The sequence below is a fragment of the Podarcis liolepis genome (assembly GCF_965112155.1).
Source record: "Podarcis liolepis genome assembly, chromosome: 4".
Taxonomy (NCBI): Eukaryota; Metazoa; Chordata; class Lepidosauria; order Squamata; family Lacertidae; genus Podarcis; species Podarcis liolepis.
In genome coordinates this window covers 103,179,747-103,193,263 of record NC_139558.1, presented here as the reverse complement: position 1 = coordinate 103,193,263, position 13,517 = coordinate 103,179,747, and the positions used below count along the sequence as shown (strand labels likewise).

Below are 13,517 nucleotides of genomic sequence, written 5' to 3'. Positions count from 1 at the left end.
AACAGAAGGGACTCCTTCTGTTCCTTCTCCAGCTTCGCTGAAGGGTGCTGTGCCTTCTCCCTCTCTGCGCAGCACCTTTCCTGTGAAGGAGAGGCGCTGAGCAGAGAGAGAGAGAGAGAGAGAGAGAAGGCGCAGCGCCCTTCAGCCGCGCGCCTGTCATGCGAAGCCGGAGGGGACACAGAAGGGTCTCCTGTTCCTTCTCCCGCTTCGCAGCGACGCGTCTTTCCAGCGAAGCCCGAGGAGGAACAGAAGGGTCTCCTTCTGTTCCTTCTCCAGCTTCGCTGAAGGGCGCCACGCCTTCTCCCTCTCTACGCAGCACCTCTCCTGTGAAGGAGAGGCGCTGCGCAGAGAGAGAGAGAAGGCGCAGCGCCCCTTGAGCAACGAGCCTATCAAGCGAAGCCCGAGGAGGAACAGAAGGGTCTCCTTCTGTTCCTTCTCCAGCTTCGCTGAAGGGCGCTGTGCCTTCTCCCTCTCTGCGCAGCGCCTCTCCTTCACAGGAGAGGCGCTGCGCAGAGAGAGAGAGAGAGAGAGAGAGAGAGAGAGAGAGAGAGAGAAGGCACAGCGCCCCTTCAGCGGCGCGCCTGTCATGCAAAGCCCGAGGAGGAACAGAAGGGTCTCCTTCTGTTCCTTCTCCAGCTTCGCTGAAGGGCGCTGCGCCTTCTCCCTCTCTGCACAGAGAGAGAAGGCGCAGTGCCGCTTCAGCGACGCGCATGTCCTGGCTTCTGCTTTAGCCCTGCGCAGCCTCTTTGGGCAGGGGGAACCTTCATCCCGCTGCCCTGAAGAGGCTTGGCGCGGTTATCCCAGAAGCCAGAACAGCCACACGGTATCCCAGAAGCCAGATCCCTCTTGCTGTTCTGGCTTCTGGGGTTCAGAATAAGTTTTTCTTGTTTTCCGCCTCCCAAAACTAGGTGCGCCCTATGGTCCGGTGCGCCCTATGGAGCGAAAAATACGGTAGGTAAAAAATAACAGCAATTTAAACAAATACGGAGGTGCCAACTTGGCCCCTGACTGTGGGTGCCCTGCAGCATGCATGGCCCTGGCACCAAAATGTGTGGGTGCCCAGCCCCTTCATGGGGAATCTTGTGGGTGCTCAGGGCCCCAGGGTGTTGGCCCCTGGGCTTGAGATCCATAGGCAAGGAGTTGCAAAGGCGCAGGTGCTGCTGCCACATTAAGCGAGCAGGTGCTTGCAAAGGCAGGATGGAGGGGCATTTTCTGACACCTGAAGCAGCGCCCGTTCAAAGTGGCTGGGTGGGCACATGTGGGGCAAGGCCATCTCTGAGGTGGGTGGCCCTGTCTGCAACGGGGCAGAGAAAGAAGCTGAGGCAAAGTGGGACGGCTGCACCATACTTGATTGAGCGAGTGGATGAGGACCATTTGGATCCCTTCCAGTCGGGATTCAGGCCTCACCATGGGACTGAAACTGCCTTGGTCACACTGGCTGATGATCTCCGGCGGACTAGGGACAAAGGTGAGAGCTGTTTCCTAGTTCTGCTCATAGCTGTCAACTTACAGATTTGAAAATAAGGGACCAGCAGCCTCGAAAATAAGGGATCAGCAGCCAAAATAAGGGATTTTCTGGGCACAGGTATGTTCAGCTTCTGAGCCCCTCTGTGCCAAAGGCAGAAAACCCAGCCAGCAGCCAAACGAAGCCTCATCAATAAGGGACAGCAGCGGGACATGGCGCTGGGATAAGGAACTGTCCCGCCAAATAAGGGACACTTGACAGCTATGGTTCTGCTGGATCTCTCAGCGGCTTTTGACACCATCGACCATAACATCCTTCTGGACCGTCTAGAGGGGCTGGGAGCTGGGGGCACTGTTATACAGTGGTTCCACTCCTTCCTCCTGGGCTGTGTTCAGAAAGTGGGGGGGGGATGAGTGTTCAGACCCCTGGGCTCTCACTTGTGGGGTGCCTCAGGGTTCCGTCCTCTCCCCCATGCTCTTTAACATCTATATGCAGCCGCTGAGAGAGATCATCAGGGGGTTTGGGCTGGGTGTCCATCAGTATGCAGATGATACCCAGCTCTACCTCTCCTTTAAATCAGAACCAGTGAGGGCGGTGAAGGTCCTGTGTGAGTGCCTGGAGGCGGTTGGAGGATGGATGGCGGCTAACAGATTGAGGTTGAATCCTGACAAGACAGAAGTACTGTTTTGGGGGGACAGGAGGTGGGTGGGTGTGGAGAACTCCCTGGTCCTGAATGGGGCCACTGTGCCCCTGAAGGATCAGGTGCGCAGCCTGGGAGTCATTCTGGACTCGCAGCTGTCCATGGAGGTGCAGGTCAATTTTGTGTCCTGGGCAGCTGTTTATCAGCTCCACCTGGTACGCAGGCTGAGACCCTACCTGCCCACGGACTGTCTTGCCAGAGTGGTGCATGCTCTGATTATCTCCCGCTTGGACTACTGCAATGCGCTCTATGTGGGGCTACCTTTGAAGATGACCCGGAAACTACAACCAATCCAGAATGCGGCAGCTAGACTGGTGTCTGGGAGCAGCCACTGGGACCACATAACACCGGTCCTGAGAAATCTGCATTGGCTCCTAGTACGTTTCCAAGCACAATTCAAAGTGTTGGTGCTGACCTTTAATTCCCTAAACGGCCTCGGTCCAGTATACCTGAAGGAGCGTCTCCACCCCCATCGTTCTGCCCAGACACTGAGATCCAGCCCCAAGGGCCTTCTGGCGGCTCCCTCACTGCGAGAAGTGAGGTTGCAGGGAACCAGGCAGAGGGCCTTCTCGGTGGTGGCACCCGCCCTGTTATTGTATTCTAGTGTTTTGTTGGAAGCCGCCCAGAGTGGCTGGGAAAACCCAGCCAGATGGGCGGGGTATAAATAAATTATTATTATTATTTATTATTATTATTATTATTATTATTATTATTATTATTATTATTATTACTTTAAAAGCCCATACAGTGGTACCTCAGGTTACATACGCTTCAGGTTACATACGCTTCAGGTTACAGACTCCGCTAACCCAGAAATAATACCTCGAGTTAAGAACTTTGCTTCAGGATGAGAACAGAAATCGTGCAGTGGCGGCACAGCAGCAGCGGGAGGCCCCATTAGCTAAAGTGGTGCTTCAGGTTAAGAACAGTTTCAGGTTAAGAACAGACCTCCAGAACGAATTAAGTACTTCACCTGAGGTCAGCGGCGTCGCGTGAGTTGTAAGCACCCGGGGCAACGCAAGTAATTTGCGCCCCCTAACCCGGGGCAAGGCAAGTAATTTGCGCCCCCCGCTGCCGCCCAAACGACGCCGCTTGCCCGGAGGAGGAGGGGGGCAGAGAGGCGAGGAAAATGCAACGGCCCAGCAGCTGCAGCAGCAGTGGCGGAGGCAGGGCTGTGAAGAGGGGCTGCCTGGCGCGTCCTCCGCGGCTAGGGCTGAGAGCCGCTGCCTGCCGGGCGCCTTCAGCCCGGACGCGCGCACAGCTCGTCGGTTCCGTGAGACATGCGGCTCCGCTACAGCCTGCGCCCGAGGCTCTTCGGCGACTCCGGAGGCAGCGAGCGCCCCCCCCCCAGATGTTGCGCCCGGTGCGGCCGGCACCCCTAGCACCCCCCACGCTACGCCACTGCCTGAGGTACCACTGTACACATCCCCAAAGAAGCCTGGGAACTGTAGTTTTCCCTTGACAGCTCAACGGTTCTCAGTAGCCTTTTCAAACTACAGTTCCCAGGATGGCTACGCTTTGCCTCCGCCGTCAGAGAGGGAGAAGTGCTGTTGAGGCCGGATCCTGCTTGCGATCTCCCCGTCATGGGCATCTGGTCGGCCACTGTGAGAACAGTACGCTGGGCTCGTTGGGCCGTGGGTTCTGGTCGCCTCAACTCAAAATGGATATTGTAGGGCTGGGAAAGGTTCGGAAAAAGGCAAAGCAAAATGATCCAGGGATGGGACTTTTTAGTTTAGAGAAAAAGCAAGTATGAAGAGGCATGGTAGAGGTTTATGAAAGGATGGATGGCAGAGGAAATTTGGACCTCCCATCAAGTGGAATGCTCTTGTGCTCAGATCCTGAGTGCGGGTTTGGCCCAAGAGGCACCTGGTTGGCTCCTGCGAGAGCAAGAGGCTAGACCACACAGGCCCCCTTGGGCCTGATCCAGACAAGCTCTTCTTCCTCAAGCCATGACTGCTAAAAAGAGGTACAGCGTCAGTGCGCTTTGGGGTGTGGATGGGAAAGGACGTTATCACAACCGGACCAATGAGAAAACGCTGGATTCCTTTTTCTTTTCTTTTTTTAAAGCAATCAGTTGTCGCCGCCCCGGGCTCACTTTGGGCGGAATGCAAACTTAATAAACAAGTCCATAGAAAGCTTGTTTCCCTGCATTCCATGCGCTCATGCACTGATATGGAGACATGAAAGAGGCCCTTTGAACTGCATCTCCTGCTGCTGCCAGAATCCGTTCCGCGGCTGCCATGGCCGGCTTTCATCGGCAGAGGATGCTGTTTCACAATCGCGCCACTTTCACATCCTGTATCTCAGATCCTACCAGCCGAAGACCAAATTCCGAACACAGAGCATTGTCTCGTGGCATTTTAGGCAAAGCACTTGCGCTCTGGGTTAATTAATTAATCAATCAGAATATCTGCGAGCTGCACTTTAAAGGGAGATGGCAAGCTGAAGGAAGCTGAATGCTGGCAGATTCAGGACATGCAGCGCAGAGTTAAACTGTGGAACTCCCTGCCACTTGGATGGCTTTGAAAGGGGATTGGGCAAATTCAGGGAGGAGGAAGGGGCTCTTGAGGGCTACTCCATCCATAGTCCTTTCCTACTCCATGAACTTGCCTAATCTATGTTTTTGCCGAAGAATTTATTCTTTTGAATTCTTGTGCTGGAGGAGACGCTTGAGAGTCCCATGGACTGCAAGAAGATCCAACCTCTCCATTCTTAAGGAAATCAGCCCTGAATGCTCGCTGGAAGGACAGATCCTGAAGCTCAGGCTCCAATACTTTGGCCACCTCTTGAGAAGAGAAGACTCCCTGGAAAAGACCCTGATGTTGGGAAAGATGGAGGGCACAAGGAGAAGGGGAGACAGAGGACGAGATGGTGGGACAGTGTTCTCGAAGCTACCAGCATGAGTTTGACCAAACTGTGGGAGGCAGTGGAAGACAGGAGTGCCTGGCGTGCTCTGGTCCAGGGGGTCACGAAGAGTCGGACACGACTAAACGACTAAACAACAACAATGTTTTCGACCACCCCTGTATCTTGTGGGAGTGAGTTCCATAGTCTAACTCTGAGCTGAATGAAGGAGGATTTGATTTTTTTTCCCTTTCCCAAATCTTCCTGTGCTCCTCTTCATTGGGTGCCCACAAGTTCTAGCGTTAGGTTAAGAGAGGGAAGAAATCTTTTCTCTATCCACGTTCTGCAGGCTGAGCATCATTTTATAAACTTTAATAATCCAGCAGGGGGTTGGGCTAGGCAGGGGTGAGCCTTTTTGACTGGCTCCAGGCGGGTCCCCGTCTAACTGGCAGGTGGGGCCCTGAGTCACCAGGCGGGTGGAGATGGGAACGCCAGGCGGAGGGACTGCGCCCAGGTGAGAAGCTCCCTGGGGAAATAAAATAATAATAACAATAAGAATTTATTATTTATACCCCGCCTATCTGGCTGGGTCTCCCCAGCCACTCTGGGCAGCTTCCAACAGAACACTAAAATACAATAACGTATTTAACCACAGAGCCTAGGACTTGCCGATCAGAAGGTCGGCGGTTCAAATCCCCACGACAGAGTGAGCTCCCGTTGCTTGGCCCCTGCTCCTGCCAACCTAGCAGTTCGAAAGCACGTCAAAGTGCAAGTAGATAAATAGGTACCGCTCTGGTGGGAAGGTAAACGGCGTTTCCGTGCGCTGCTCTGGTTCGCCAGAAGCGACTTAGTCCTGCTGGCCACATGACCCGGAAGCTGAACGCTGGCTCCCTCAGCCAGTAAAGCGAGATGAGCGCCACAACCCCAGAGTTGTCCGCAACAGGACCTAATGGTCAGGGTTCCCTTTACCTTTTTAAACAGGGCTTCCTTCAGATGTCTTCTAAAAGTCTGGTTGTTGTTTTTCTCTTTGACATCTGGTGGGAGCGCGTTCCAAAGATGCAGCAGGCTCCCTCCCTCCATCCCAGGCAGGCAGCCTCCCAGAGAAGGGTGCGGGCACAGGCAGGAAGCCTTTCCACACAAAACAGAGAAGACCCCCGCCCCATTTCAGCTCATGGGCGGCGTGGGCGAGAGTCTCTCTCCCTTCCCCCTTCTCTCGGGCAGGGAAGGGCCGATGGAACTCCTCGCGCCAGGACGACGGCAGCCCCGACATGTTGCTTAGCATACCCTCCAACCAGTGCAGCATCTTAATGTAGTGATTTCCCCCTCTGCATGCCTTTCATAACTCTATTTTTATAAATCATTTGTCCATCCATAGTTCAAATTTTTACTACAAGTTTTCTGTCAATCCTACCAATGTATGGAACTCTTTATAATAGCTTTTCAACTAAATTATAAACTTTCCCCATTCTTTATTAAAGAGGTCCTCTTCCTGGTTTCTAATTCTGCCTGGAAGCTTTGCCATCTCGATGTCCTTCATCAGTTTTGTCTGCCCCTCTTCTTTGGTCAGGGACACAGGTGGCACTGTGGGTTAAACCACAGAGCCTAGGACTTGCCTATCAGAAGGTTGGCAGTTCGAATCCCCGTGACAGGGTGAGCTCCCGTTGCTCAGTCCCTGCTCCTGCCAACCTAGCAGTTCGAAAGCACATCAAAGTTCAAGTAGATAAATAGGTACCGCTCCGGCGGGAAGGTAAACGGTGTTTCCGTGCACTGCTCTGGTTCGCCAGAAGCGGCTTAGTCCTGCTGGCCACATGACCCGGAAGCTGTCTGCAGACAAACGCCGGCTCCCTCGGCCAGTAAAGCGAGATGAGCGCCGCAACCCCAGAGTCGGTCACGACTGGACCTAATGGTCAGGGGTCCCTTTACCTTTACCTTCTTTGGTCGGAGTTGTAAACCCTTAGGATCATCTAGCCCAACCCCCTGCAAAACAGAGTCAGTCGCAGCCAAAGCAGCCTGGCTCCATCAGTGGCGGATTTCTGTATAAGCTAAGCCAAAATCCCTTATTTTGGCTGCTGATCCCTTATTTTCGAGGCTGCTGGTCCCTTATTTTCAAATCGGTAAGTTGACAGCTATGGCAGAGAGGCAGCCCCCAACCCGGAGAACCTCGGGGTGTCCGATTTGAACCCTGATCTCTCTAGCCCCACACTCTAACCACTACACCACGCTCCCTCTCCTCCCTTCATTCTCCTTCCCAAGAAAGCGCCCCCAGCGCTGACTCCGACAGAGACCCCCGCGGGCCGCCCAGGGACAGCACGGGGGCCGCTTGGGAGAAGCTCCCCACCCTGGGGGAGGAGCCTCCGCCGGCCCAGGTGAGCCGAGGGCGGGCAGGTGAGCCCGGCTGGCCCCGCCCCGGCCCCGCCCCCCCGCCCGGCTTCCTCTTTCTCCGGCCGGGCTGCCGCGCCGGGTCTGCCGCGCCCAGGGGCCCCCGTCGGGCCGAAGCGCCGCCGCCGCCATGCAGACCCCGGCTCAGCCGGCAGCCGCCCCGGTGAGTGAAGGGGGAGCCTCACCTAGTGGTTGAAGCGGGCCGGGAGGGGTGGGTGGAGGTGCCCCGGGATCCCTTGGTGCTGCCTTGGGGGGGGGCAGTTGCAGTAGCAGCTCGGTGCTGCTTTCCGAGAGCGTCTGAGCATGTGCAGAGTGCCTGATCTCTCCTAGTGTGCAACTGCGGGCAAAACGCTCCCTGGCGCAGCTGGCGAGAAGGATTTGGGGGGGGGATGGTGGGGTCGCTTATGGCTACTGCCCCCCAAATCTCTCCACCTGACGGCCTTAAAGGAACCCCAAAGCCTATTTTTTGCCCAGATTTTGCTCCCTCCTAAGCCAAGATTGGATGGTCTTCGGGGCAGAGACCTCCTACCTCAGAGCCCAGAATGGAGATGAGCCCCAGCAGCGCCCAATTTCTCTCTTAAGTCAAGATTCTTCCAGCTTGGGACGGGGAACCCAAGTCCCTGGACGGTCCAGACATCGTCCCCAGAGTCTCCCCTTTCCAAAGAAGGAGATTCCTGCTAAACATTAGGGAGAAATTTCTGGCTGTTACGATGGTCTCTTCTTCACTGGAGCTTTTAAAGCAGAGGTTGGGTGGCCATCTGTCAGGGATTTTTTAAGCTGTGATTTCTACGTTGCGGGGGCTGGAATAGATGAACCGTGGGTGTCCCTTCCAAGCTCCACAGTCCTGTGGTTCTTTTCCTTCCCGCTGCTGATGTTCTCACCTGTCCACACCACCTGTGAAAGCCCAGCTCCACCTTTCGTTATGCCCGGCTCTGATCTGAACCGTGAAAGCTCCTCATGTGGCACACCCAGCCTGTTATTGAGGATCTGTCAGGAGAATCGCGGCAGAACTGTGTCAGAGGAGAGACAGGGCGTCGCTTCTTCAGTTTCATCCAACTTCCTGCTACTGCACCTTTCTGCTATCCCACCTGTATTATGTGAGGGGGGTGGCACGACAGGTGCCCAACGTGGAAGTTGTTGCATCTGGCCTGACTGTGAAGGGAACCCTGCCTCTCTCAGGAATGCCAGCTTGTCTCCCTTTATTTATTTATTTTTAATTAAAATGTTGCTAAGTTGCTTTCCTGGGCAAACATCTATCCAAAGCAGCCAGCAAGCAAAACAACATGAAAGAGATGGTAAGAAACAGTTTGATGCAACATCAGCAAAAACAAAAGCTAACGCTCTTCGAGGCTGCACCCTCAGAAATCTAGGGTCCAGATCAAGGGAAATCATAGTCCTGTTCTGTTCTGCCTTGGCCAGACCACATCTGGAGTCTTGGGTCCAGTCCTGAGCGCCACAATTTAAGGAGGATGTTGACAAGCTGGAATATGTGCAGAGGAGGGCGACCAAGATGATCTGGAAACCAAGCCTGATGAGGAACGGTTGAAGGAGCTGGGTCTGTTTAGCCTGGAAAAGAGGAGACTGAGTGGAGATACGAGAGCCATCTTTTAGATATCACCCAGAAGATAGTAGAGCAAATTTGTTTTCTCCTGCTCTGGAGGGTAGGGCTCGAAGCAATGGATTCAAGTTACAAGAAAGAATCCTGACTAAATATCAGGAAGAACTTTCTGACAAATTGTCAGAGCGTTGTTGTTGTTTAGTCGTGTCCGCCTCTTCGTGACCCCACGGACCAGAGCACGCCAGGCACTCCTGTCTTCCACTGCCTCAGAAAAGAAAATAATTCTCAGCTCTCAACCCACTTTGTTGATAGATGATAGATAGATAGATAGATAGATAGATAGATATTGTTGTTGTTTAGTCATTTAGTCATGTCTGACTCTTCGTGACCCCCTGGACCAGAGCACGCCAGGCACTCCTGTCTTCCACTGCCTCCCGCAGTTTGGTCAAACTCATGCTGGTAGCTTCCAGAACACTGTCCCACCATCTCGTCCTCCGTCGTCCCCTTCTCCTTGTGCCCTCCATCTTTCCCAACATCAGGGTCTTTTCCAGGGAGTCTTCTCTTCCCATGAGGTGGCCAAAGTCTTGGAGCCTCAGCTTCAGGATCTGTCCTTCCAGTGAGCACTCAGGGCTGATTTCCTTCAGAATGGAGAGGTTTGATCTTCTTGCAGTCCATGGGACTCTCAAGAGTCTCCTCCAGCACCAGAATTCAAAAGCATCCATTCTTCAGCGATCAGCCTTCTTGATGGTCCAGCTCTCACTTCCATATATCACTACTGGGAAAACTATAGCTTTAATTGAGTGCTTACTGATGTGCAAATAGGAAAGAGTTCTGCCTTGTAGGTGTGGCACCAGAAACTGCTCCAGTGGTTGTGAGAAGGAGCTGGTCAGTTACTTGGTCAGGTGCAAATATCCTGGGTAGGTGGTGAAAACAGATTGCTGCTTGTTTTTCTCTCCCAAATTGAGGCCGAAACCTCAGCCAAGGCAAGAGATGGTTGTAGCAGATCTTGCCAAAAACCTTCTGCCACTCGTGAGCCCAGAATCCAATCAAATTATTGCTGTTGCAATTTAGTACCTGCCCTTCACCTAAAGAGTGCAACGATCCTAATATTAAGATATAATATTATTGTAAGATACAATACAATATTGTTACAATATTTGCTGCTACATTATTTTTTATTATTTTTTATAAAGCAATAATTAGAGGAAAGAAGGGACCCATTAACGAGTGGGAAGTCAATGGAAAAATTGGATTAAATTTAATGTGATTTTGTATTGATTTGATAGAAATTTGGAAAACTAATAAAAAATATTGGACAATTTTTTTAAAAAAAAAGCTTAAAAGAAAATGACAGAACAAAGGCAAGTCCTTAAAGTACAAATCTCAGATGTCAACAGCTGGGGTCAAGGGGCGAGTCTTCCGCCTTTGCCGAAACCTGAGTGATGAGGATGCCAGGCGAAGCGAGTGCCACAACGTAGGGGCTACCACAGAGAAGACCCTCCTTTCCTAGGCTGGCACCCACCCCCTTTCCCAACTTCAAGGGCTTTAAATGGCCACCAGATCCAATAGTCTGGATTGGTGTGTCTCCCTGGCCCCTCAGTCCTTCACTGTCCATCTTTTTCTTGGTCGGCCTGACCCAAGACATTTCCCTCTGGCTTCTGTGACCAGATGGGGTGCAGTGGTGCTGCCAAGGCAGCTGATTGCAGAGAGTTGAGGGTGAGCTGCTGGAATTGAACCAAGTCTGCACCATTTTTCTGCCCTGGGAGCCTGGGGGGAGTGGAGCGGGGTTCCCCTGCCTCACCGGGGTGCTTGCATGGCTTCGCTGGAAGCCTGGGACTGAAGGGTTAACCGGCCAGCCTGTTGGTCTTTCGAGAGCGGCTCCGTTTCCTCTTCTGAAGTTTGGTAACTTGGACTCCGCAAGGGCTCTTTGAAAAGGGGACGCGTCACACTGCCTTTCCTTTCAGCAGCTCAGCTGGGCCCCTTTCCACAAACGGGAGCAGAACTCCTTTCATTTGGCGCAGCAAGGAAAACAGCGCACCACACCCCCATTTATTCAGTAAAAAGAGTGAGCGAGCGTTTGGCGAATCTTGAAGGCTGCGAAACCAATCTTCCCTTCAAAGGCTCCTCTGCCTGACTGAATCCATAGGGATTTAGGAAGTTCCAGGTGGCAGAGACCCCGACAGACCTCCACCCCACTTGCAGGCTTCAGTTAGGGGCATCTGGTGAGGGAGGGAGCCACTGCTGAGAAGGCCCTCTGCCTGGTTACCTGTAACTGGCTTCTTGCAGCGGTTCTATTAACAGGCCCTAACAGTATACCTGAAGGAGCATCTCCACCCCCAAGCAGAGGCCTTCTCGGTGGTGGCACCCGCCCTGTGGAACGCCCTCCCACCAGATGTCAAAGAGAACACCAACTACCAGACTTTTAGAAGACATCTGAAGGCAGCCCTGTTTAGGGAAGCTTTTAATGTTTGATGGAAGATGGCACAGTGGGATTCCAAAAGGTAGCAATTAGTTGCACGTAGGCCCTCTGCCTGGTTCCCTGTAACTTGGTTTCTTGCAGTGAGGGAACCGCCAGAAGGCCCTCGGCGCTGGACCTCAGTGTCTGGGCAGAACGATGGAGGTGGAGATGCTCCTTCAGGTATACTGGACCGAGGCTGTTTAGGGCTTTCAAGGTCAGCACCAACACTTTGAATTGTGCTCGGAAATGTACTGGGAGCCAGTGTAGGTCTTTCAAGACCGGTGTTATGTGGTCTCAGGTTATACGGTCTCCCATTGAAGGGTTGAGCTTTAAACTGTGACGCAAGAGATAAGAAGAGCCGAGCTTCTGGATCAGGCCAGGGGCTCCTGCAGTCCACCATCCTGTTCTTCCAGTGGCCAAGCAGATACCCCCAAGCGAAGCCCAAAATCAGGACCGACAGGAGCACAGCAGCAGTGCTGCCCCGCCCCTCCTAGGACTCTCAGCTACAGATACTTGCAGGTATCGCTGCCTCTGACAGCAGAGCATCTACGAATGCACAGGACTAGCCTGTTGAGCCACTTACTGGAGCTTATCCAGGTGACAGGGTCATGGACAGACTCTCCCACCTAACCCCTCGCTCCTCCTGCTTCTGTACACCAGCCATATGTCCTGTCTCCGACAGCGCCCGGGTCTCGGGCGTGCACACCCGGATACACAGTGCATCTAATTTGTGAAGAGGGAAAGGCACTTTGTACTCGCTCAGAGGCAGTCTCTGCATCGTGCCGCACGCTCTCAGCGCCGAGGCTTCGCTCCAGCCTAATATTTGTTGGTGGGTTTAACTGCATTTCAATCCCATCTTGTTCTCTGGGAAGCACAAGGCGGCACACATCGTTCTCCATTCTCCATTCTCTGCTTTTATCATCTGCTTCCTTGAGAAAATGAAGGCCAAGTTAATGGAGGCCACGCGATGATGACTGGCGGAAGGGTCCCACCGCATGTTATGCCTGAGTGGAAATTCGAACCCGTCTCTCTTGCCTGGATAATACAAAAGTTTGAAAGAGTGAAACTTTTATGGGGAGTGCCCTGTGCAACAACAAAGGGGAGGGCCTGCCTGGTTTCCCCCTTGTGCATTTAATGTCAGTGATGCCTCAGCCTCTTCCGCCCTCTTAGCTGCTGCAATGCAGGAATTGCAGATAAAGTTCCCAGAGAGTTGGCCGTCCAACTTCCATTTAAAATCCTCCCCCAAAGGAGGGGCCAAATGAAGTCCCAGAAGGCGCTGAGGTAAAGCAGCTGAGGTGTGGAATTTTTGTAAATTTAGCTTTTGGAAATCTTCCCAGGAAAACAATAATCTGGATACCTTTTGGAAATCTTTGAAATCAATACATTGAAAGGAAACCTGATCACAATCTTGGCGTTTTCCCCATTCCACATATAAGGGAGTTTTTGTTAAATTCTCTTAAAATAATTACTTACTGAACACTTGGTGTTCTTTTTAATTATACAGTTTTAGATTAGTTGAAGTATAAGAATGCAAGTTAAATACAGTCACACTTTGGGTTACAGACACTTCAGGTTGCGTTGTTTCGGCGGTCGCACATGCGCAGAAGCGCTAAATCACACTTTGCACATGCACAGAAGTACAGAATCGCAACCTCTGTGTGTGCAGACGCACCGCTGCGGTTGCGAACATGCATCCTGCACGGATCACATTCGCAACCCAAGCGTCCAGTGTACTACGGCAAGAAAAATGAATGAAATATGTTTTAGTCAGACTGGATTGGTGTCATTTTAGTTGTTTTTTTCAGATGGCACAAATTTTAAAAATGCGTATGCATGTCAGTTTTGGAAATGCGTAGATTCCCCCCCCCCCCCATCTTGCATCACTAAAATATATTGTTATATTACGGGTGGAGGGTGGGGTGATTCAGAGTTCTTCTCTGAGGTTGCAAAGGCACCCTTCTCTCGCTGCACCTGTGGAATCCAGCGGCTCTCAAAACCCGCCAGGTTACGAAACCTCGTTCCTGGGAACTGCTGTGGGCCTGTGGTCTTGATCCAACCACAGGAGGAGTCAACAGGGTGCCCTCAGCATGACCTGCCCGGCATTTCTGGGAAT

General features: G+C 52.7%; 1 protein-coding gene across 1 annotated transcript in view; it reads left to right on the top strand.

The window, feature by feature from the left end:
- Positions 1–7,446: 7,446 nt before the first annotated feature.
- LOC310705147 (sodium-dependent proline transporter-like) overlaps positions 7,447–13,517 on the top strand; it is a 29,501-nt gene continuing 23,430 nt past the window's right edge. Inside the window, exon 1 of the mRNA XM_083499645.1 lies at positions 7,447–7,551. Within this exon, the coding sequence (XP_083355771.1) occupies positions 7,519–7,551 (33 nt within the window). The 5' untranslated portion in view covers positions 7,447–7,518. The remainder of the gene's footprint in view (positions 7,552–13,517) is intronic.